This window comes from Tachysurus fulvidraco, chromosome 9 (assembly GCF_022655615.1).
Source record: "Tachysurus fulvidraco isolate hzauxx_2018 chromosome 9, HZAU_PFXX_2.0, whole genome shotgun sequence".
NCBI lineage: Eukaryota > Metazoa > Chordata > Actinopteri > Siluriformes > Bagridae > Tachysurus > Tachysurus fulvidraco.
In genome coordinates, this window is record NC_062526.1 from 9,101,349 (window position 1) to 9,123,738 (window position 22,390).

The 22,390-nt window shown below is 38.7% G+C and overlaps 2 protein-coding genes across 9 annotated transcripts; one reads left to right on the plus strand and one right to left on the minus strand.

The window, feature by feature from the left end:
* Nucleotides 1-198: 198 nt before the first annotated feature.
* f2r (coagulation factor II (thrombin) receptor) lies at nt 199-2,158 on the plus strand. The gene is made up of 2 exons (XM_027138566.2): nt 199-425; nt 612-2,158. Exons 1-2 carry the CDS (start codon nt 299-301, stop codon nt 1,778-1,780), a joined length of 1,296 nt encoding a protein of 431 aa, XP_026994367.1. The 5' UTR covers nt 199-298; the 3' UTR covers nt 1,781-2,158.
* Nucleotides 2,117-21,990, minus strand: ssbp2a (single stranded DNA binding protein 2a). Of its 8 annotated transcripts, none has more exons than XM_047819022.1 (17): nt 21,834-21,990; nt 17,544-17,616; nt 15,334-15,395; nt 15,161-15,245; nt 9,615-9,695; nt 7,361-7,417; nt 7,190-7,247; nt 5,742-5,812; nt 5,576-5,637; nt 5,402-5,450; nt 5,252-5,287; nt 5,110-5,167; nt 4,478-4,548; nt 3,998-4,073; nt 3,857-3,885; nt 3,622-3,761; nt 2,117-3,539 (listed from the first exon to the last, which is right to left on the minus strand). In XM_047819022.1, the coding sequence occupies exons 1-17, from the start codon at nt 21,881-21,883 to the stop codon at nt 3,503-3,505; spliced, it is 1,095 nt and encodes a 364-aa protein (XP_047674978.1). In that variant the 5' UTR covers nt 21,884-21,990; the 3' UTR covers nt 2,117-3,502. The 8 variants fall into 8 exon arrangements, with proteins under 8 accessions (XP_047674978.1, XP_047674977.1, XP_047674974.1 ...); XM_047819021.1 differs by having other exon boundaries at nt 7,361-7,420; XM_047819018.1 differs by having other exon boundaries at nt 7,361-7,495.
* Nucleotides 21,991-22,390: the final 400 nt, after the last annotated feature.

The following is a 22,390-nucleotide window of genomic DNA, read 5'->3' on the forward strand; positions in this document are numbered from 1 at the left end:
GTATAGCCACAAGAAGTTTTAGCAAATGATTATAAACCTTCTAAAGACATAGGAGGGGAATAGTTTAGCCAAAACAAACAAACAAAGAAGAAACGTGTATGCAGGATGTGAAAAAACTACTGACAGCCAGGGAATATCTTTATGGTGACTGTGCACCCTGGGGAATGATAATAAGAACAAATAGTCTTCAGCCTTCAGACAGTTTGGGGGCGTTTACAAAAAGCCGTAACAAAAGCACTGATCTCTGAAGGCTCCAGAAGCAGTGGGCTTACAAACAGGACTTACTCTTTCCTATCCTATGTTTATTTCAGCTGTGGATTTTTACAACACTGTAAAAGTTGTTCATTTGAACATTATGATGCGGTACGTTATTCTAGCAGCTCTTCTGCCTCTATTGGCTTCAGCAGCTATGGTACCAAATAGTGGTGAGTTATTATTATCATTATTATATTAATAAATAATATAATATAATATAATATAATATAATATAACGAAGGGTTCAATATGCTTTGTGACTGCTGTGAGAAACACTTTCATTCCAGCTATGTGTATTATAAAGAGTGCCTTTGTGAAGCTTTATGTTTCTTCTCACTGTCCTGTTGACTCCTCAGATGACCAAAGCATCGTACGGACGTTTTCTGGATATTTCAGGACGGTCACAGACGAGCCGTTTGAGTATCTGGATGTGCAGGAAGGCAGCGGTTCAGGCTCCAGCCCAGAGCACGATAGCGATCACCGCCACTCTGCTGGCAGACGAAAGTTTTACATCTCCAAACAAGCCTCTGAGTTCCTGACCAGCCGTTTAGCGACCGTCTTCATCCCAACCATCTACACGCTCGTCTTCATCATCAGTGTTCCTCTAAACGTGCTCGCCGTGGTCATGTTTATCCGCCGTATACACCCGAAGAAGCCGGCTGCGATCTATATGCTGAACTTAGCCTGTGCGGACCTGCTGTTCGTTGTGCTGTTGCCTTTCCGAATCGCTTATCATTACAATGGAAACCACTGGATCTACGGCTCAGCCATGTGCCGCGTGGTCACTGCAGCTTTCTACTGCAACATGTACTGCTCAGTGCTGCTGATCACGTGCATCGCCGTTGACCGCTTCTTAGCCGTGGTTTATCCGATGGACTCGCTGATGTGGCGCAGCCCGAAAACCGCTTCAGTCACGTGCGCTGCCATGTGGCTCCTTTCCATCGGTGGTGTCACGCCTCTGCTCGCGTCCGAACACACCGTGCACGTGGCCGAACTGGACATCACCACGTGCCATGACGTGATGGACATCGAACAACTCCGCGGCTACTACCTGTACTTCTTTCCGATATTCAGCTCACTGTTCTTCTTCCTCCCGTTTATTTTCACCACAGTGTGCTACATTGGCATAATTCAAACGCTGCGCGCACTCAGCGAGGAAAACCGATCACGGAGGTCGCGCGCCGTTGCCATGGCAGCAACGGTGTTAGCCTTGTTCACCGCGTGCTTCGCCCCAACCAACATCATCCTGCTGTCGCACTACGTGCGATTCGCCGGCACGCAAGACGACGCTTCATATGCTGCTTACCTCGTAGCCACGTGTGTAGGAAGCCTGAGCTGCTGCATAGATCCGCTTATTTATTATTTTGGCTCGTCGCAGTGTCAGAAGCAGGTGCTGGCTTACTTCAAGTGTCGCTCTGCACTAGAACGCTCGCAGCTCAGCAGCACCAGCGGCAGCACCACATCCAGCAAGCTGGAGACTTTCAAAAGCAACTTAAGCAGCCAGTACAGAAAGCTGGTTGCGTGAACAAACCTCACGACTCAGTAAAAAGAGTAACTCTATCATGATGTGCCTTATTCTAGCCATAATGACTGCGTTCTTAAATACACTTTTAAACCACAGTCTCTACTGCATAGATTTGCTTGTAAAAATAAGCTCTATCTATTTAGATACCCTGCCATACAGGCCAGGAACCTGTGTATAAAATTGTTTTTACAATCCACAAAGAAGCATCTAAGCTCCTAAGGGCATCTAAGAGCTGTGTCTTGATGAAAAAATAAATATTTGAGGAAATACTGGGATTGGGGTAACGTAAAGATGTCATTTTAATATATTTAAAATGACAAACTCTACTATTGCATATGTATTATGTAAACAAAATTTATTGTTACAGGAAATGTGCAAGAAAAAAATGAACAGAAAACTGGAACAATATACAGAATAATTGGGAAAGAACTCAGAAACATAAGCTTTTTATCAACATTCCTTTCCAACATGGACTCATCAGGGTCAATTTAAAAAAATACATCACATTTGTAGACAGACAGCTGAATAACAAGTGATGTTTCCTAAAAAAAAAGCAGCAATCACCAGCGTTTTACTTTCATATCAGAAGAAAGTTCCCACAAACCTTAAAGTGACTCATGAGGATAACATTATGTAATAACAAGACATGCATCAAGACAGAGCGACAAATTGCACGAGAGATGAAGCGGAAATCCTGCAGAAATGTTTGTTCTTTTCCACACTTGAGCTACCGAGTGACATTAAAACAAGCTAAACAAGCCTGCTTGTGTTTTGTTCACATTGGCTGTGCTGGACCAGGGAAATGTTTGAATGTTACACTTCGGCACTCCCACGTGGAACATCGACGATGAGAATCCAAGTGCATTTGTTTCTTAATGGCTCTATTCAGTCTCACACGCTCATCGTCATATTAGGAGAGTACTGCAGAGAAACAGAAACCTTTCTCATGTACAGTATAAAAAAATGGCATGAAATGTATTAAATAAGCACCTATAACCTATAGTACAGCTTTAATAAAAGCCATATGTACCTATGCCCTTGCGCACTCTAATATTATTTGTAACATCATTTAACATTAAATAAATGTTTCAAAAACATTTTGCCACATGTGAAATTAACCTGTAGTGAATATTCCTCCGTGAAGAACTTGTTTAATAATCTTTTCGTTAAGATGTAAATTTCAATTTGCAATGAAATTCTGAATTTATTTTTTAAAATGAAACGTCTTTCATTGGCACAATGGTACACTTTGGTTAATGGATTACTGTATTGTTAAATGGTTTTCCTGTATCATCCACGATACCTTAGTCCTAATCTGTCCAGCTCTTCCGCGCCCTCACTCTGCTAAACAGATTAGGTTCCAAAACTTTAACTTTCATGCTAACATTGCTAACTAGGAATAATGAAAATACAGCAACCAACAAACTGGCAGTAGTATCACTAAACATATCATATATTTCAATGTAAATTTATTTCATGTGTTTCAAAGTGGAGTTTAAATGTTCCTCCAGTCATAATCAGAGGCTGACATAGCTAGCAGGTTCGTAATTGTCTCTTTTGTCTTTTTTTTAACTATTGTCTTAATTTTGTCTTTATCATAAGTCAAACGACAAGACATGTATATGCAAAGAAATATCTTTGCAGACCTAGTGCATGTATATGCAGTTTAAAAGTGAATTAGCAAAGTTCTAGCAATGTCTTTTAAGCTCTAGTCCACATTAATTAAATTACAAGGCTAATTTGCATATATAGATTTTCAAAAAAGGTAAGCAACACATTCTGCTCGAAAGCTTTTTAGCTATCACATAAATGATCTCTTCATTTTTCTCTTTTAATGTTCAGACCACTTTAAAAGATAAATATCAGAAACATGGTGACATACGCTCTCGTTCTGAAAGGGGTTGAGGAAGCTGCTTGCCATTTCTCCATCACCTCTTGGTGTACTGGGCTGTGTGTTCATACTCAGGTTCCCAGGGGAGCTCTGGGAAATATACAAATATAGATAAATATTCATTCTCATGCCTTTAAATGAACTTGAATCAGAGTCTTTTAGAAAAGCAAATAAACCTCCCTTACCTTTGGGAGGCTGTCAATGTCACCTGACACTGATGAGACAAAAAGAAAGGTGGAAGTCTACTTATGAATGGAATGGAAAGCAGAAAAATACTGTGACATTTTTCTTATCAGGGTTTTGTCATATGTTATTCATGCTCTTACCCAATGAGCCATTCAGAGGATGAGCATCTATTCCTCCAACTGCTCCCATTGCACCATCACAAGGACCAATAGAAAACTAAAGCAGCATCACAAAAAAGGACAATGACACAAATAAATAAATGAGTCACTACAGTCTTGATTTGCATATTTACACAATTTAACAGTAGCTCAACCAGTCCAATTACACAATTTTAGTCATTACACATTGTAAAAAAAATTTTTTTTTATAAAATCGTTATGTAACATTAAGCCTGGTTAGCTCGCAAGTACACTGGATGTTATCATATCAGTTTATAGCTGGTGTGATTAATGTAGAGATGACAAATGGAGCGCCCTGGTCTTTTTTGTTCAGAAAAAAATGTTAATATAGCAATATGTTAACTGATCCAACCCAAGTACCAGTCTCTGTAATAAAAATCATGTTCTTAAGACCAAATGACATGACTGAAGGTTGATAAGAGGGTGCTGGATGGCTCTTACATTTGGCCTGTTTCCATTTGGCGGCATCGAATTCATCACACTGTACATGTTGTCCCCTGAACTGGTTGACTCTAAAGTAACAATAAGTTATTTCACAGTTATTAGTTGGAGACAGACCATAAAAGCATTATTAGTTAAAGTACAATCTAATACATTAAAAGGTTTTTGCACACCTGATCATCACCCACATATGTTGAACATCCCATTCCATATTTAATTCCCACTTAGACAGTATAAAAACCTCCATTCTTTAGGAAAGGTTCAGAATGTTGCTGGTTTCAGTTAAACTCATAAAGTTCAGTAGTGTTGAGGTCAGGGCTTTGTGCATCTGGACTGCATCAATACCAAACATGGCAAACTACAGTATTAATGGAACTTGCTTTGTGGACAGGGGCAGTGTCATGCTGGAATGTGTTCGGGCCTCTTAATACCAGTGTAGGGAAATTGTTATGCTTCATTCATACAAAAACATTCAAGCCAATCATGTGCCTCGAACAGGGTGGCAAAATTTTAGGGCAGGCTCACATGTGGAGGTCATGGTCAAGTGAGCACACAGTTTAGGACATGTAGTGTATGTTATCAGTCTGCCTCTATGATGTCCATGTCCACGTGATACACGATCGGTGTTTTACCTGCAGGACTGGGCATGACCGGTGTCCCTGGAGCTCCTCCTCCACTTCCTGTTGGACCCTATGAATACACTCAGTGAGCTTGGTCAAACTGTCAAAATAGATTTTCTTTGGATTAGATTTACTTTGTCATGAAAATACCTACTGTGTAACTTCCTGGAGATGAGGATGAGTATGGAATCTGCAGTGAGAAGCAAAGACAAACAAAAGCAGTAAAAAGACTGGTTTTCTATATTTAATAGTTTATTGTAATTGTTTGCTGCCAGTAGCTTTGGTTGGGTTCTAGTACACTCACTGAGTTGGCATTTGGAGGATTTATCCAAGACCTTCCTCCTCCTGGAGCCCTACACATATCATGACAGAGAAGAAACAGAAGTTCCAGGCTCACGAATGCAATGGACAGATGAATTGATGATGCATTTAAAAATATGAGGGGAGTCATTAAAACTAAATCAGGTGGAACACTTACATGCCAGGCATTGCTGGTCCCATTAATGAATGTACAGGAGGCCTCATTCCACCTGCCAAGTTCTGCAAAGAAGACAACATCAATGAACCGCCAGTTTAATCATAAAATTATAGTTATACACAGCCATAACTGGGCATGAGATGCTGACAGGATATGAGAAGCAGACCTGTGGTCCAATAGGAACCATTCCTCTTGGAGGCATCATTCTCTGCATTGGACCATTCATGTGAAGATGACCTGAGAAAGAGTTAAAAAAAAACGTTAAACAGAAAGAAACAGAAAGAAAGGATGATAATGTGGATATCTCATGGGTTTCTGATTCTGAGCTGGATGTAATAATTTGAAAGTTCAAATCCAGGAGAATTTTCAAAGAACAACTGCTGAGCCCTTAATCCTCAACTTCTCATTTATACACATGGACTGTACTGTGTCTGAATTGTAATTCTCTTTGGTTAACGGTGTCTGCCAAATACAACCCGAATTCCGGTAATGTTGGGACATTTTTTAAAATTTGAATAAAATGAAACTAAAAGACTTTCAAATCACATGAGCCAATATTTTATTCACAATAGAACATAGATGACATAACAGATGTTTAAACTGAGAAATTTATCATTTTTATCCACATTATTTAAATGAGCTCATATCAAATTTGATGCCTGCTAAAGGTCTGAAAATAGTCGGAATGGGGGCATGTTTACCATGGGGTAGCATCTCCTCTTCTTTTCAAGTTTAAAGTTTAAAGACCTCTGGGCATGAAGGTTATGAGTTTCTGGAGTTTTAGTGTTGGAATTTGGTCCTATTCTTGCCTGATAAAGGTTTCCAGCTGTTTGTGGGTTTGTGGTCATTTTTGACGTATTTTTCGTTTAATGATGCACCAAATGTTCTCTACAGGTGAAAGATCTGGACTGCATGCAGCCAATTCAGCACGCAGACTCCTCTGAAATGAAGCGTTGTTCTTGTAATAGCTGCAGTATGTGGTTCTGCATTGTCCTGCTGTAATATACATACAATAAGGCCTTCCCTGAAATAGACGTCATCTGTGGGGGTAAACATAGAGCTTTAGTTTGCATCTGCAGATGGAATGGCAGATTGTGTTTACTGGCAGTGGTTTCTGGAAGTGTTCCTAGGCCCATTTAGTAATGTCATTGACTCCGATGAGTGATGCATTGTCGCCTGAGGGCCCGGAGACCATGGGCATCCAATAAAGGTCTTCGGCCTTGTCCCAAAGCCTTTGCCATATGATGTTGAGGAACATTGTTTTTAAAGTATTCCACAATCTTTTTATGCACTCTTTCACAGACTGGAGAGCCTCTGCCCATCTTTACTGTTACAGAATGTTCTCCCAGTTGAATCTTTTCAAAATTTCTTGTTTTTTCAACCATTTATTGCCCTGTGCCAACTTTTTTGAGAACTGTAGCAGGTATCAAATAGAAATGAGGTTATATAGTGGATAAAAGTCGAAAATTTCTTTGTTTAAACATCTGTTATGTTATCTATGTTCTCTTGTGAATAAAATATTAGCTCATGTGACTTGAGTCTTAATTTTCATTTTATTCAAATGAACATGTTAAAATATAATTCCTATACTGATGATAATGGAAAACAACTTACCTGGCTGTCTCAAAGGATCCATCCCACTTAAGAGTGGCTGGTTGCCTGGACCCATTGCCTGGTTAAAACTTTTAATACTTAGTGTGCTGCAATATCTTTATAAAGGTTATATATGTTTATTTAAAGACATATAATGCATACATGAAATGCACTAGGGATGACAGGCTTTACCTGGCTGGGCATTCTGAGAGGAGCTCTTGGGCCTCCAGGGCAACGAGGGGACATGAACTGCTGTGAAAATGCAAGAACATAGACCTCTAAAAAATAGACTGATATAATACCTGCAGCTGAGACTGAGTGGATATACTGGAAAAAAAATTAGCAAGGTGTTATTGGAATTAGCTAAATTTACTATACTTATCTGTTAGCTCTTTTAAATAAGCATAATGACTAATGGCCAGATGTAAACAGCACCACCAGAGGGCAATGTGAGACCTACTTTCATCAACAAACACACCACCTAACATCATGGCAAACATTTAAAATGCACTTTGTAAACCTGTTTAACCCTGAGCAGATTTTTGATCTTATAGTGTACCAAAAATATTATCCAGCATCTAAGAAAATAATAAATAAAATCACCAGAGGCAAAGAATGGTCAGTAAGTGCTGCTTTTGTGCTGATCTGACACAGACTGTACTAAGGCAAAAAAATCAGCAGCCTCAGTTTTCTGTTCTTGCCTGGCAGAAGTGGTACCTCCTGTAGGCTTCTGCTGCAGTTGCTCAGCTGCACAATGTTTGACACAGTGTTATGCATTATGAGGTGCTTTTCTGTTCACTGTGATTATAAAACATGTTTTGTACATTATTAGAACCTTCTAGTTCAAAAAGGTCTAGCCATTCTCATGACCTCTCTCATCAACAAGCTGTCGCCACCTGCAGAGCCGTTTGATTTATTGATTTATTGATTTTTTGCACTATCCTGTTCTAAACTATAGAGACTGTAATGTATGAATATCAGGAGATCAGGAGTTTTTGAAAGACTCAAACCGGTCTGGCATTAACAAACATGCCACCGTCAAAGTCACATTTTTGCCCATTGGTTTAAATTGAAGTTGACCTGGATTTGTGTGATTTTATGCACTGTGCAGATGGTACATGATTGTCTGATTGAATAATTACATGAATGTGAGGGTGCACACAAGGCCGGTCTAGAAAATCTAGTCCTGGTTGTACATACTGTACATACACTGACATCTAGCCAGTTTCTTTTGATGCATAAACTGATTACAGGATGAATAGTTTTTATTGGGGATAGAAGTAAGACTGGAGTGATGGTAAAGCTTTTCTGGAAGCTGAGTTCAAGAATGTGAATAAAGAATGTCAGTTGTCATTAGTGGGGCAAAAGAGTGGCTCAGAGTTCAGCTGCTGACATTAAATCAATCTGTTTATTCTCTGCTCTCTGAGTGGATCTCCATAAATTCCTCAGTGATGTACTCCAGAGAATTATTATTGGCAAGTGTACAGCAGTGCAGGCTTTTACAAAAGAAAAAAAAAAAGCTAAACAAGTACAAACACAGACTTCCTTTGTACCTAATGAATTCCCGATATCACACAATAACACTACAATACCAGTTTCTGGGAAGAAGCCTATAAAATAAGATTCAGTTTCACTTCAGTGACATGTTACTCTGCTAAGATAGGTTTAGGGTAAATCAGGTATTAATAATATATGGTAACATTTGCAAGGAGGAGAAACGGTGCAAGGAACCAAGAAACACAATCCAAAAATAAACACACTACAATTTTTTTGTGACTTGGTGTGCAGTGTACAGGTGAATCTGACAACACTCCAATGCTGACATCATCTGAATCAGAGCACTTAGCATATACAGTATCATTATGTTCAGGGATAACTGAACATAACCCATTTCCAAGTGTAGAGGAAAATTCCTCCCTTACATTGCACAATATTCGTTAATGCTTCTTCTGATCGTGATTTAGATCTCAAATCATGTCAACCTATAGCGAGCATTGCAACAACGATTTAGCCAAGCCAGAAGATCCCATCTGCAGTTGGACACTCTGCTCTGACATATTAGCTTCCAAAGCTTCAATTTTAAGATCATACTGCAGTTAACATCACTACTTGTCAGCTCTTAGATCACCAACTTGGGTTGAGTCTCTGCTGTAATTCAGCTCAACTGGGTCAATTGTATTCTGAAACGTTTCCACTACCGGGAAATGGTGAGTGAGTAAAAAAAAGTGAGCTGCTCTTTCATTTTAAGTAGTAACAGTGAAACCTGAAAACAATTCCCTAAGTTTGAGATTAATAAATTAGTAAAAATGACCCCCTGTTACATCAGCACAAGCTAAACCAAGAAATATTCCTTTAGTGTGGAAGTTTCTTGAGATGTGTTGCTCTTCAATATTCACTTTTCAGTGAAGGCTGATGTATTTATGCATGCTATCTTGTGCTTTTGTACCTGAAAGAATCCAGGGGGTAATGGCATTCCCTCTCCTGGAGGGAGATTCCCACTTGCAGGACTGGACACGGCTGCTGCGCTCTAGGATGAAGGTGGAAAAGCACACACACGCACGCACACATGCACACACACACACACACACACACACACACACACACACACACACACACACACACACACACACACACACACACACCAAATATATATCACAAGGAACACTAAAAGTACTGTATGTAGTTTAAAAAGTGGGGAATTTGGACTCACTGATAGGATGTTTAGTATGTTCAGTAAACCACCCATGTTCAGTAAACACCTACACTACATACATATGCTTTACAGGTCTGAAAACACAGAGAGGAAATCTGAAACAATAGCAGGTCGAGAAAGCCTTGTACCTCTGGCAAACTCATTTGATCCTCTGAATAATTAACAGCACTACTGTTGAGTAACTAGTGTTTCATGTTAAGGTTTTAGCTTTCTGCTTGCTCTACGTGGACAAGACACTACTGTAGCTCTTTCCAGTTCTTCACTGTTGCACATCTATATTTATTGTAAATGTCTTATTACTAACGTCTTAGTACTTTGAAAAAGTAACTGGTTAAAGAAAGACAGAAGGTTAGATAAGTTAGATAGCCAGGTCTAAACAATCAACCAGATAAATTCATTCATTCATTCATTCATTTTCTACCGCTTTATCCAAACTACCTCGGGTCACGGGGAGCCTGTGCCTATCTCAGGCGTCATCGGGCATCAAGGCAGGATACACCCTGGACGGAGTGCCAACCCATCGCAGGGCACACACACACTCTCATTCACTCACGCAATCACACACTACGGACAATTTTTCCAGAGATGCCAATCAACCTACCATGCATGTCTTTGGACCGGGGGAGGAAACCGGAGTACCCGGAGGAAACCCCCGAGGCACGGGGAGAACATGCAAACTCCGCACACACAAGGCGGAGGCGGGAATCGAACCCCGACCCTGGAGGTGTGAGGCAAACGTGCTACCCACTAAGCCACCGTGCCCCCCTATACCAGATAAATTATGGATTAGAAATTACTTCACCAGTGACTGTTATAAATAAATAAATAAACAAAGTAAATAAATAACACTGATGTCTTAGATAGCTGCCAGCTTATGAAACCATATTTTAATTTAAAGTAATTACCAGAAAAGAGGTAGGAAAGTGGGTGTTTGGTATGTATATATATATATATATATATATATATATATATATATATATATATATATATATATATAGCCATAGGGTTGTGTGTAATCAAAAGCATTTTAGATTCAAATCTGCCTATAAATTTCTAAATTTTTAGCTGCCAACTGGTAACTCCAAGCATGACAAAAAGATTTTTTAGAAACTTGTAATTTTGAGAAAATCGTAAATACCATCATTTCAACATGAAATAAACACTTCCTTATTTTTACTCATGTCTGTGTTATTTCTTTTATGTTAAAGTGCAGTTAAATCGAACACTTTACCTTTAACTGATCTGTTTTCTTCTAAAAGCAAGCTTTCACTATCTCTAAAATCAGAAACCATGCCTCAACAAATTCTCCAGATAAGTTTGTATGTCTGTTTGTTCGTCAACTGAAGAATTGTAGACTCACTGTCTATTTCACCCCTGTAGCATGGACTAGAGGACAGTGTGCTGTGAGACAGAGTTTCGGTAATGAGTCGGTATTCAGAAGCATGGAGACAACAACAATTTATCACAACAGACTCACAGCTGCAACACCCGACCGCAGGTGAAGGACGGTGAAGAAAGTCAAAGCATGTGTTTCAGGTTTGCACATGGAAATTGCACCATTTCAGCACTGTAGCAGTATCGAGTTTATGTTCAATAATCCAAAGGATACGGTTCACACAAGAATACACTACAACTATACACACTAAACCGAGGTTTTAATTTGACTTTATAAAACAGTCTTTGTACACACATTCTCCAGGGATCATGATCAGATTATTTCAAAGTGAGCTTTGTCTGCTTATCAATCTATATTGATTAGATGTGGTGTTTCAGTGTGTCTGTGTGTTAAATTCAGAAGAGAGAGGGATTCCATCTCTCTCATTATTAAACAAACGTGGAGAGAATGACAAGTGGCCTTGTCTAGACAACCCCCACCGTGGAATAAGTATATGTCAAAGTCACAGAAAAATTGTGTGTGCTGCTGAACAGAAACATTAACAGGTTCGGTTTATGTAAGGCATGGTTCCTGATCTTCTGTTTCATAATAACGTTGTTTACACAGTCTCTAGACAGCTGGTTGATTCCAATCATCCTGTCTGGAAATCTCAGACAGTGGTGAAATGATACTGGGGCTGGTCTTATTCACAAAGCGGGGAAAACAGCTGAAGTGCGTCAACGTCATGACAGTCTGTTGGAATTAGAACTAAAACTTTTTTAATAATATTCTGATCACACACAAAAAAAATGAACAGTTCTTAAACACTTTAACCTATTAAAGACAGTTATTGTTCACAGTAAGTCACAGGTACAGACTAACCATCCGGAAGTTACCCAGTAGAATGGCTTTTCTTTCTTTTTCTCCTTTTTTTTTTGCATTCTCTTCTCTCTCATGCACCATGTCACAGGGCACCACTAGGACACTACCAATCAGAGACTCATTACTAGTTCAGTCAACAATGTCTTGTGTGTCTGAACATGTGCAAAGCAAACAATGGCGGCCAGAAAGCAAAACGTAGAGAAAGCATGTGGGCTCAGCAGGATACAGCAGAGTATAAACTGTGTTGAAGTTGCGCCCTACATTGTAATAGTAGTTGATTATTATGGATAGTCTAACCTAATCTATTCTATAGGGAATCCTGAAAGCAAATTCATTGACTAATTTAGCTCCAATACAGTCAGGTAAGTCTTGTTATACATGATTCGGTTATTATCTTAAATCCAATGCAATAACATTAACCAGGTGAGAAATGCCAGTGTGGGCAAGCAGGTCCTGAGACATGCTAAAACAACAAGTGTCACTTTACTGTAATGTTTGTGAGAAATACAGCCTTTATGTGACTTACAACTAGACATAAACCGCTCTAAGAGAACATGACAGGAAATATACAGATGCCAACACCCCTTTTTCCTCTCTCGTGCTTCCTCACTACTTCCATCCATCCTCGGCTATGCCATTAGCCAACTTCCTGTGTGAGCACTGGGGAAAGATGTCACTTAAAAATAAAGAGGAAGGGGAAAAGAGATAAACTATTGCTCTTTCATTGCTAGTGAACTTGGAAGCTTGGATGAATATGTGAGGAAGTACAGAAATGCAAGATAAAGAACATCAGGAAAAGTGGAAAGAGACACCAGTTTTCACAGGCAATGTTATGACTGCCTGTGTAGAGTTTACTGTATGGCATCAAACATGGGCATAATTTTCCTTAAAGTCATAAAAACAGGTTTAAATACACTTTTGCATTGTAGTGCATAAAGTGTTGTGGGCAAAACCTGAGCACGATGGATCCAGACATGTGTAGTCAAAAGCATTTTAGCGCCATGAAAATGTCCTAGCTGCTAACATTAGTTTCCACTCACCATTAAGAGCGCTAGTTTGATCTTTCTCTTTAAAATGCAAATGAGCCCCCAAAACAGCCTTGCTGTCTTTCCTCCTCTGCAGATTGGGTTTAAAACCTTCATTAACATGCTTAAATGCCAACAAAATATTACAAGCTATTTCATGCTGCCATGCTTCTCATCTCTCTCTATTATCTTCTGTTTATGTTCAAGAGTGTGTAAACACAATAAAAATGAGTGTGTGGGCTCTCGAGCCAGAACAACATTATGTCAGCAGGAAATTTTAAGTGCTACACAGGCTAGTGAATAAGGGAGATGAGATGTCTGAAAGGAGCGGGTTATAATGTCAGTGGAGTGTAAAGTACATGTAATATGAAGCGAACCTGATTGTTTTAGATAAGCCTTCATGCCTAGTAATGATTATTACAGTGACTTTACAGGAACATAAATCTCAGGTGACTCAGACATTTGGTGCATGAAGTATAGACCTACTTCCGCTTAATATCTTCAAAAGATGACAGTAAGATGCCTCTTTTAGACAGAACATCCATATACAGCAAAAAAAGCAATTAGGTTGTCTAGTAGAGCTTTTTTGAAACACACTAATGGACTGTGGATAAAAATAGTTTGTACTTATGAAGCTGCTTCTGCTCAGATGCTAGTTGTTCTTTTAGAGAGAGAGAACATTATGTTAATACTGTTTGCACAAGTGTAAATATTATGTGACTGCTAAAAAAAGGTAAATGTCTGAAATCAAGAATAGAAAATTGTAAAGAAGTCACAACAAATGCACTTCTAAGATTATATTATTGGAGAGCTGGTGCTATTGAAAAATGCCTATTTTCTCTAAATGTACACCTACAATGGTGCAGACAGAGGGTCATCACTTTTCTGTGTCTGTCTGAAAAAGCCAGTGGTTTATCTTTTGTTCGAAATATGTGACCTCGTTTTATGCCATATAGGTACAAACAATGCCGGGAGTATTTCTGTAATATTTGTTCTGTGCAGTTGTGTACACTTAGTTCTACACGACTACATCTATTTCTCCATCTGTTAGCGTAGTGTTAACAGTTTGTGCATGCTTTGTCTGTTTGTTTGTGCATTATGAGAAATCATGGGTACAGCCTGTGGTACAATTCTAACACCATTTATAATTGTACAGCAACTTGCTTCAAGAGTCTCAGAATGTTAATTATATTGAAATATGTCTGTGCTGAGACAGAACACACTCACACACACTCTCACACACGCTCACACACGCACACACACTCTCACACAAACGCACACACTACACTAATTTCTGCTTGCATAATTAATTGCATTTGCAAGGTGAATAAAGATGTGAGCCCAATTTTAGGAAAATAAAGGACAAGAGAGTCTTAAAGTACATTAAAAAAAAACACACTTAATATTTGGTTGCATATCCCATTTTTGCAATAAATTCATCAAGCTGGTAAACCACTGACATCACAAAGCGTTGCTCTTATGCAATTTTTCCATACCTAACCATTTTGAATGATCAGTAGCTAATAAATTTGGCTTGTTTGTGATATTCTGCCAAAGTATTATAATTGCTAGTTGTAGCAATACTACTGGGTTGTAACTGTGGTATAAACAAGTTGCATTTTGCTAAGGCAAAGAATCTAACATTATTCTACATTGAACTCCCATTTGGTATTTTTGCCTTCAATCTTTCTCTCTCTCTCTCTCTCTCTCTCTCTCTCTCTCTCTCTCTCTCTCTCTCTCTCTCTCTCTCCTCTTTCTAATGGAGTTGACCACAAGGGTATGACTTCATCTTGTGTCCCTACACAACCCATTTATCATCCCTCTTATGGTTGTCCTCTCTTTCTCTGTCTTACAGCTGCAGCTGCTCTAATTCCGAGTAACAACATTCCAGCTTGTTAAAAAATCTGACGGACAAAAATAACACATGTCCTTATTTGTCTCACAGCAAATTTTAATCAAGGGTTACTGCAACAGCTCACCATTAGCAAGTCACTCACATAGTCATGGAAAGCTTTGGCCTCACTTGAATGTTCACATGTTTCTCTCCTTTCTGGAGCTGCACAGTAGAGATCCCAGAAAACACTGCAAATCAAAGCGACCCCTTCATTAATTAACCCAGGCTTCGTCAGGCAAGTATGAAGATTCCTTATGCTGGATGTGAGCATCTTACCACCACCAGGAGTGAAGGAACCCAGGTGGCTCTCCCAGCGTGATGTTCTTCTCCCATCGGATCTGTCGGGGTGACACATAGAACACCAGAATGAGTGATTACCAGCTTGCTGATGAATTACTGCTGAGTCTCTTGCGCATAGATAATAGCAGTTTCTGAAGTCATGGCTATAAACGACGAGATATAGTCTGTAGTCTATAAGCCCATCAAAGTTGTATTCCATATGTGATATTCACTGTCTATAATATTCTAATCATTTCATGGGTTTTTCTCTCGGCATGCATTGAGAATTAGTTCACTGACTACTTATAAAATTAATCTTAACATGTAACCATTGTTTACATCGAGGGAGTTATTTTTAGAGCCATCTGCTGCCTGTGAAGTGAATCATGTAATAAAAACATTAAGCTTCCCTCTTTCTTCATTCTGACCACATCCCTTCTGATAAAACCACATGTATGTATGGTTTGTGGGTTGAGAGAAAAAAAAACAGTAATTGCATTCCATCTGGGGCACAGTTTACATTTTAAATGAAATGCAAACAAAAGCCTGAAATTAAGAAACTAACTAGAACCACTGCAATATTGCAAACCTAAAATAACCTTTGTAATTAAATTATATTATTATAAGTCTGGGGTCTGCACAGTGGTACAAAAGGTAGCACAAGTCACCTCAGAGCTCCAGAATCCTTTCTTATCTTTTTTTTTATATTAACAGCTAATTAACAGGAACCTGGATAGCAGATTTTTTCACATAATCAAGGCTTCTAAGTTTTCTCAGAGGACTGAGGAGTCACAGACAGTGAGGCGCCTGATGAGGATTTTTGTTTGCAGTTTCTCAGTAACATGAATATACTGTACGGCTTGATTGTGAAAAAAGAAAAACTGGTGAGGGAATACCGCTTATAGTTGCAATAATGTAAGTGATAACAGGCGCATTCATGGATGACCTACAACATAATATGTAAAACGTAAAAAAAAAAGTATGACGTTTCAACTCTTCAAAAATGGAAACGTGACATTGTTGAGGGAAAAATTCATCAGCACTTACATTGGCACTTTTTTAATAACAGCATAATGCCATGTTTATTCCTTACTTCAGAACTAATTTAGTATAACAAGGCTTGATTATATCTTGTCCAGAGGCATTGTTTTCTATTTAACATTTACATTTAGGTTAGACCTCTGATTTTCAGAGCTGCCTGGAGGAGCTGGCCATGATTTCTGTCCACGCAATAATCCAGCGGCTGCTGTAAACAGCGTGGGTGTGCTGAGTGCTCATGTTATCCATTGTGCTTGTTTGTGTAAGTCTGTGTCACTGCTAGGGAGATACAGAAGGGTTATTTTGGGGGCTGCGTGGGCTGCATGGCCAGGGTGGCAAAAGATGGGAGTCGCAAAGGAAGCAGTATACAATAGCAGGGAATGTCTTAAGACTTGTCTTGTTCGTGTCGGAGTCACAATATGCTTTGGATATCTCGGAAGTGCCTGTGTTTGTGGAGTGATCTTGTTTTCCTGCTTCTTTTTGCCAGGGTTCTTTTTGATTGTCGACACTCTTTTTCTTCTATACTTCTATGCTACATGTCTGTACAGTGTAGAATCTAGACATCACATTTGCATCTTAGTTTGCTATGTGTATTCACTATGATTCCTTTATACTGTTTGATTAATAAAGCGATGTCTCAATATAATATCAGATTTCTGGACTGAGCCTTTGGAATAAAGGGTTTCTATTGCTGCTAATGTTTTGTGAGAAATTAAAGCTTGTTGATGTTCAAAAGGACGATGCCAATAATATTCCAAGACGCGTGATCTGTTGCAACATAATAAAAATACCCAAAATGAAAAAAAAAAATCTATCTCTGATTAAACTTTTACATAGTAGATCTGCACTAGCTGGGATCTGTCTGTATAATGTATAGTCACAAAGCAGCAGGGTGGGATGCTGATGCTTGTCCTTGACAAAGTGTGAACATGCACACGAGTAACTGACTGTATCTCTGTGAGCTCATCTGTGTGCAGAGTTACTCAATTAGCCTGGAGCAAGGACAAAACCAGTGTGTACTACAGCTTATACATAGAGAACTGTGTAAGCTTAGTCTATAGATCATTGATGCTTAAAGTAACCGTCTTTTAGAACTTACCAAATTCTGCATTGAGTTGACATTAATTATGTGGGTATCAATGTGATGTGCTGAATTTCAGGCTACGTACCTCTGAAAGGAAGGTCTGTGCTGATTTCTGAGCTCCAACATGTAGCAGATATTCATAAACATACAGAGCTAGCCTGTAAGGGGGAGATGGAAGGAAAGTGATAAATATAACCAAAAATTAATGTAGAGTTGTACCAATCCTCCCCCGCCCCTGATTTTCATTATGATAGCACCACAGGAGCGTTGTTTGTAACACCAATATCTGATACCGACATCCACTTTGTACCAAGCCGACTCTCTGCAAGCTTCTGTTGTGTTGTCAACTTATGTGAAACTACACAGGGAGGATAACACCGTGCTTTAAAACAATCAGTGTCAGTTAACACCACATGTCTTCACAGTGTGAAAGATGTCAGCATATCTGATGAGAAAGCATCAAATCTAACGTGGTATGATCTAATTTTAAGACAATATAAGCTCCAACATTGATATGTGATATCAAATAATTGCATCTCTTATTTACACTAAAGACCATAAAGGCAACAGTTCGAGGAAGGTCTACATATGGGTGTGATTGTCGGGTGTCCACATACTTTTGATGATATACTGCATGTGTTTGGAAAGATCTTACAGTAGATAACTTGAATTGGCAATACAGTTCAATGGGGAATGTCAAAACAGGTGTACTAGTAATTGTGATGTGCCTGTGTTTATTTGCAAATTATTCAGGACATCCGCACAGTCCCAAACTGCTTAGGCTGTGGAATCCACTACGTGTGTGTAATTCAAATCGGCTCTTACAGAGTAAATGCAGAGGCATCATAAAATAAATTGAAAGCATACACTGTTGAGAGCTTGGGAGTATGCAGTCTGTAATAAAGCTTTGTGTTTACATTCTAGGAAAATGACTAAGAGAAAGAAGGAACAACTGGCATCATACAGAACTACTATTCTATTGTAGTTCTGTAACATTCGATTGCTTGTTTTCTCCAAGTCCTGGTGCATTACATACAGAGCAAAGGAAACACAAAGCAAAGTTCACAATTTCTGCAAACCTCACCAACACCCACAGACACAGAATGCAAAGACATATTGACAGGACTGAAATGCTACAAAGCTCCTTCATTCGCTTTTATGTCTCATCTACATCCAGACATGCACACTGCTGCTTGAAGTTTATATGCATGTTGTGTGTTGACCTGATCTGCACAATGAGCAATGTCTTGTGAAAGGCACATATTCCATCTTTCTCTGTAAGCATCAACGGGAACCCTGAGGAAAAATATATAGGACAAAAATAAATGTAGCAGAACCAGAGGGAAGAGGGCTCACAGAAGGAGGCATTTCATGTTTGAGAGGGTGGTGTAGAGGTTGGAATAATGATAGCAGATTTCTTGGAAACTAAGATGAAAGAGAAGCAGGGTTGAGGGAGGAGACCCGGATGCTGGAAATAAGTTTAAAATGAATACTCCTGAGATTCTGTCAGATTCAGTGGAGCATCGGAAAGGGGATGGAAAGAAGGAGAGAGGGAGAGAGACTCCCCTGAAGAACAAAAGCAAAAGCTATAGAGCGGAACAGAGACTGCCTTCGATGTGAGACTGGTTTACTAGATAAACATTTCCTAATCTCTGGACCATAACCATAAAAAAGGGATGGGCACATATTTTAATTCAAACATTTAAAGAAGAAAGGCACAGTTTTAATGTTTTAGAAGATGAGTCATTATGAGACCATCATGACATTTGCAATATGTTAATTGCATTTGCACAAACATTAACATATTAGTTTGACATTTATATATATATATATATATATATATATATATATATATATATATATATATATATATATATATATATATATATATATATTCAGTATCTCCCACACTGTGAATATGCTTGTCACTGCCCACTTGGCTCTGGAGAACATCTACATAATCAAAACAGAGAGGGAAGAAATGCTGCACTACTGAAGAGTAAGACCATGTGACCGCTTGCACGCAATAAGAGGAATAGACAGTGCAGTCCTGCATGCCAATAAAACACATTCTGTAAACGAGTCACTGAAATGTCATTCAAAAAGATGGCTGTACAGGAGGAAATGTGTTTTCCAATGGCTCACTGATTCACAGATGGACAAGTTCAAAACAAAGTCTTGAAAATGCAGATCGGCCATGGAAATGCACCACATGGATAAATTATTGTCATTATGCTGCTATATATTGCAGATGTAGTATGCTTTGTAATATACGGGATCTAAGTATTCATGTGTGGTATTTAACAGAGAGACATTTGTATAACGTATTTGAAGGAGTCTTGGTCATCAGTGCTATTAACAGTCACAGGTAAAGCAGTAACTGGAGAAAAGTCGCTTTTAGGTTTCATCACAAGGTCTATTTTATTCTTATTAACTTCAAGAGTGAGAAAAATAAAGGCTGTTGAGGGAACTACTGCTTAGAGATGTATAAAAAGTATGGGTTGTTAATCAATAAATAAATAAACAAACACAATGATTGGCAGATTGATGTGGTATTAAAAAGAATTACACATAAAAATATGATCAGATTTGTTTACTGTTGGACCGCGTCACACCACACAATTTCCTATGTTTTTTTTTCTAACACAAGGCAAGAAACATTTCAAACCTAGCATTAAGCCTATTAGCTTCCCTTTTATTGATATTTTGCCAAATATGTTTTCAGTGTCTGGTTCCCACTACAGAAGAGGTGAACATATATTTGTGAACATTTGTGTCACAAATTCGATAGCAAAGACACAAATAAGATATTTCATATCCAGAAAGATAAAGCAATTGCTGACATAACAATATAGCAATACACAGTGAGGGAAAGAAAGTGGAGGAAACAAGACAGAATCTTGAGATAATTGTAGACAAAGAAAAAAATGAATGGTGGATGAAAACAAAACAACTTCTGCCATGGGGAAGAAAACACATTTACAGACAGCATTTACAGACACCAAAACAAATGTGCTCAATTCAGTCATCACTCAAGAGCAGAAATAACACATGGACCCAGCTGTTGAAATGTTTACACACATACTGCAACAACAGATATCCCTTATGACCTTGAAATTAAAGTGAGTTTTTAGTAGACATACCTTTTGGCCAGTATACTGAACAGCTTTACTTGTTAAAGAAACCATGCATCAACATGTTTGCAAGTAAAACCAACAGCTTGTTACAATCACTCTGAACTGGAGGCTCAAAAAACATTTTAGGTGATCCATAAAAAGATGTACAGACTATTTGTAAGCTGTCTTAGTTTTTAATTTCACAACAAATTTTACATTTTTACTTCATCAATGACAGATTAAATACTATGATTTATGCTGTGCTGCTATGATTATTAGCTCCAACTCTATAATCCTCCAACCATACAATAAGGTTATATAACAATTACTAGAAAAAATGGGATGACTAACATACAAAACTTAAGTATGGAAATGTTATCGCATCTACAGTATATAGATGAAAAGGTATGTAAGGCTAACTAATAATAATAATAATAATAATAATAATAATAATAATAATAATAATAATAATAATAATAATAATATTGTTAACATACTAAACATGGAACTCTCATGATTCCTATGCTGACAGCTCATTGCTCTCTGATAATATGGTGATCATGTGTCTCTGATTAGATGGATTACGGTGAAAAATCCACAATTTACCAGTGACACAATAGAGTCAATAATAGTTCACTTCACAATAGTGAAGCAACTAAACTGACCCACTGTTACAGCTCAACATTAATGTCCTGTTGGGACATGAATGATGGGACTAAAATCTGACACTGTTGCACTCAGATTTTTCCAGATCAAGGCAAATCTTGGATACTAAAGCAGCCAAGAACAAGATCTGAGAACTCTGTGTATACATCTTTGGTTTGTTTTAACACCTGCAACTGGACCTAGATTAAGAAAGTTAATACTGAGGCTGTAGGTGTTCAACATTGGATGTATTGTTGTGTACACAGATCTAAGCATAATCAATGTTTAGTATTTCTCTGCACAATAAATTGTCTTGTAACCAAATACGTGTCAGGAACCTCAATGTGACCATATGTCCAAAACTACATATCAAGACATTACAATTTCAGCTTCACCGCTTCAGATGCTTTCCAGCTGGAGAAACAAATTCAACTGCGCATGCGTAATAATACATCCGCGCGCATAACTATGACCGTTACTCATTGACGCACTTAATGCTTCTCCAGCCGTTACACTCACACTCACACTCACATATTCGTTAATAAGCAGCTTATCGATGGAACGGAAAAGCAAAATCTCTTATAAATCTCTTATAAATGTAGAAATAAACTTACTTTTCTCTGGCTTGACTATCCGACGGTACCCGAACACTCTTGGAGTACATGCTCGCGCAGAGCACTCTCTAGAAGCCGCGCGCGCAACCTCTCAACCCATCACGCAGTCAAGCCGAGCGCCGTCACCATAGCGACTCGCGCAGTGTTTCCAACCATTGGGTGGACCACACTGACAAGCCACGCCCTCTTGTTGGACATCCAATGAAGCGTTGCTGTGTGGCCACGCCCTTCAAGACAGACAGGTTTCTGAATCGCACGTGGTTCCCAGCGTAGCACGGCTGTCTCGAGCAGTGGGCTAGAAGAGCTGCATAAAAAGCGACTTAGAACTACAGTGAAATGGAACAGATCACTGTAGATATAACACGAATGTTTGCCAGACGACAAATAAATCAATTACTGTGAGTTTGTTATCGCTGTAGCACAGGAAGGGTTACTGTAGATATAATATATAGTCTAGGAGTAGTACCTTGAATCATGAAAGGCTGTGCTTAGGATAAGTATTGTATTATTCACTGCCATATGTGTACATGTACAGTAAATGTCAATTAATAGAAGGA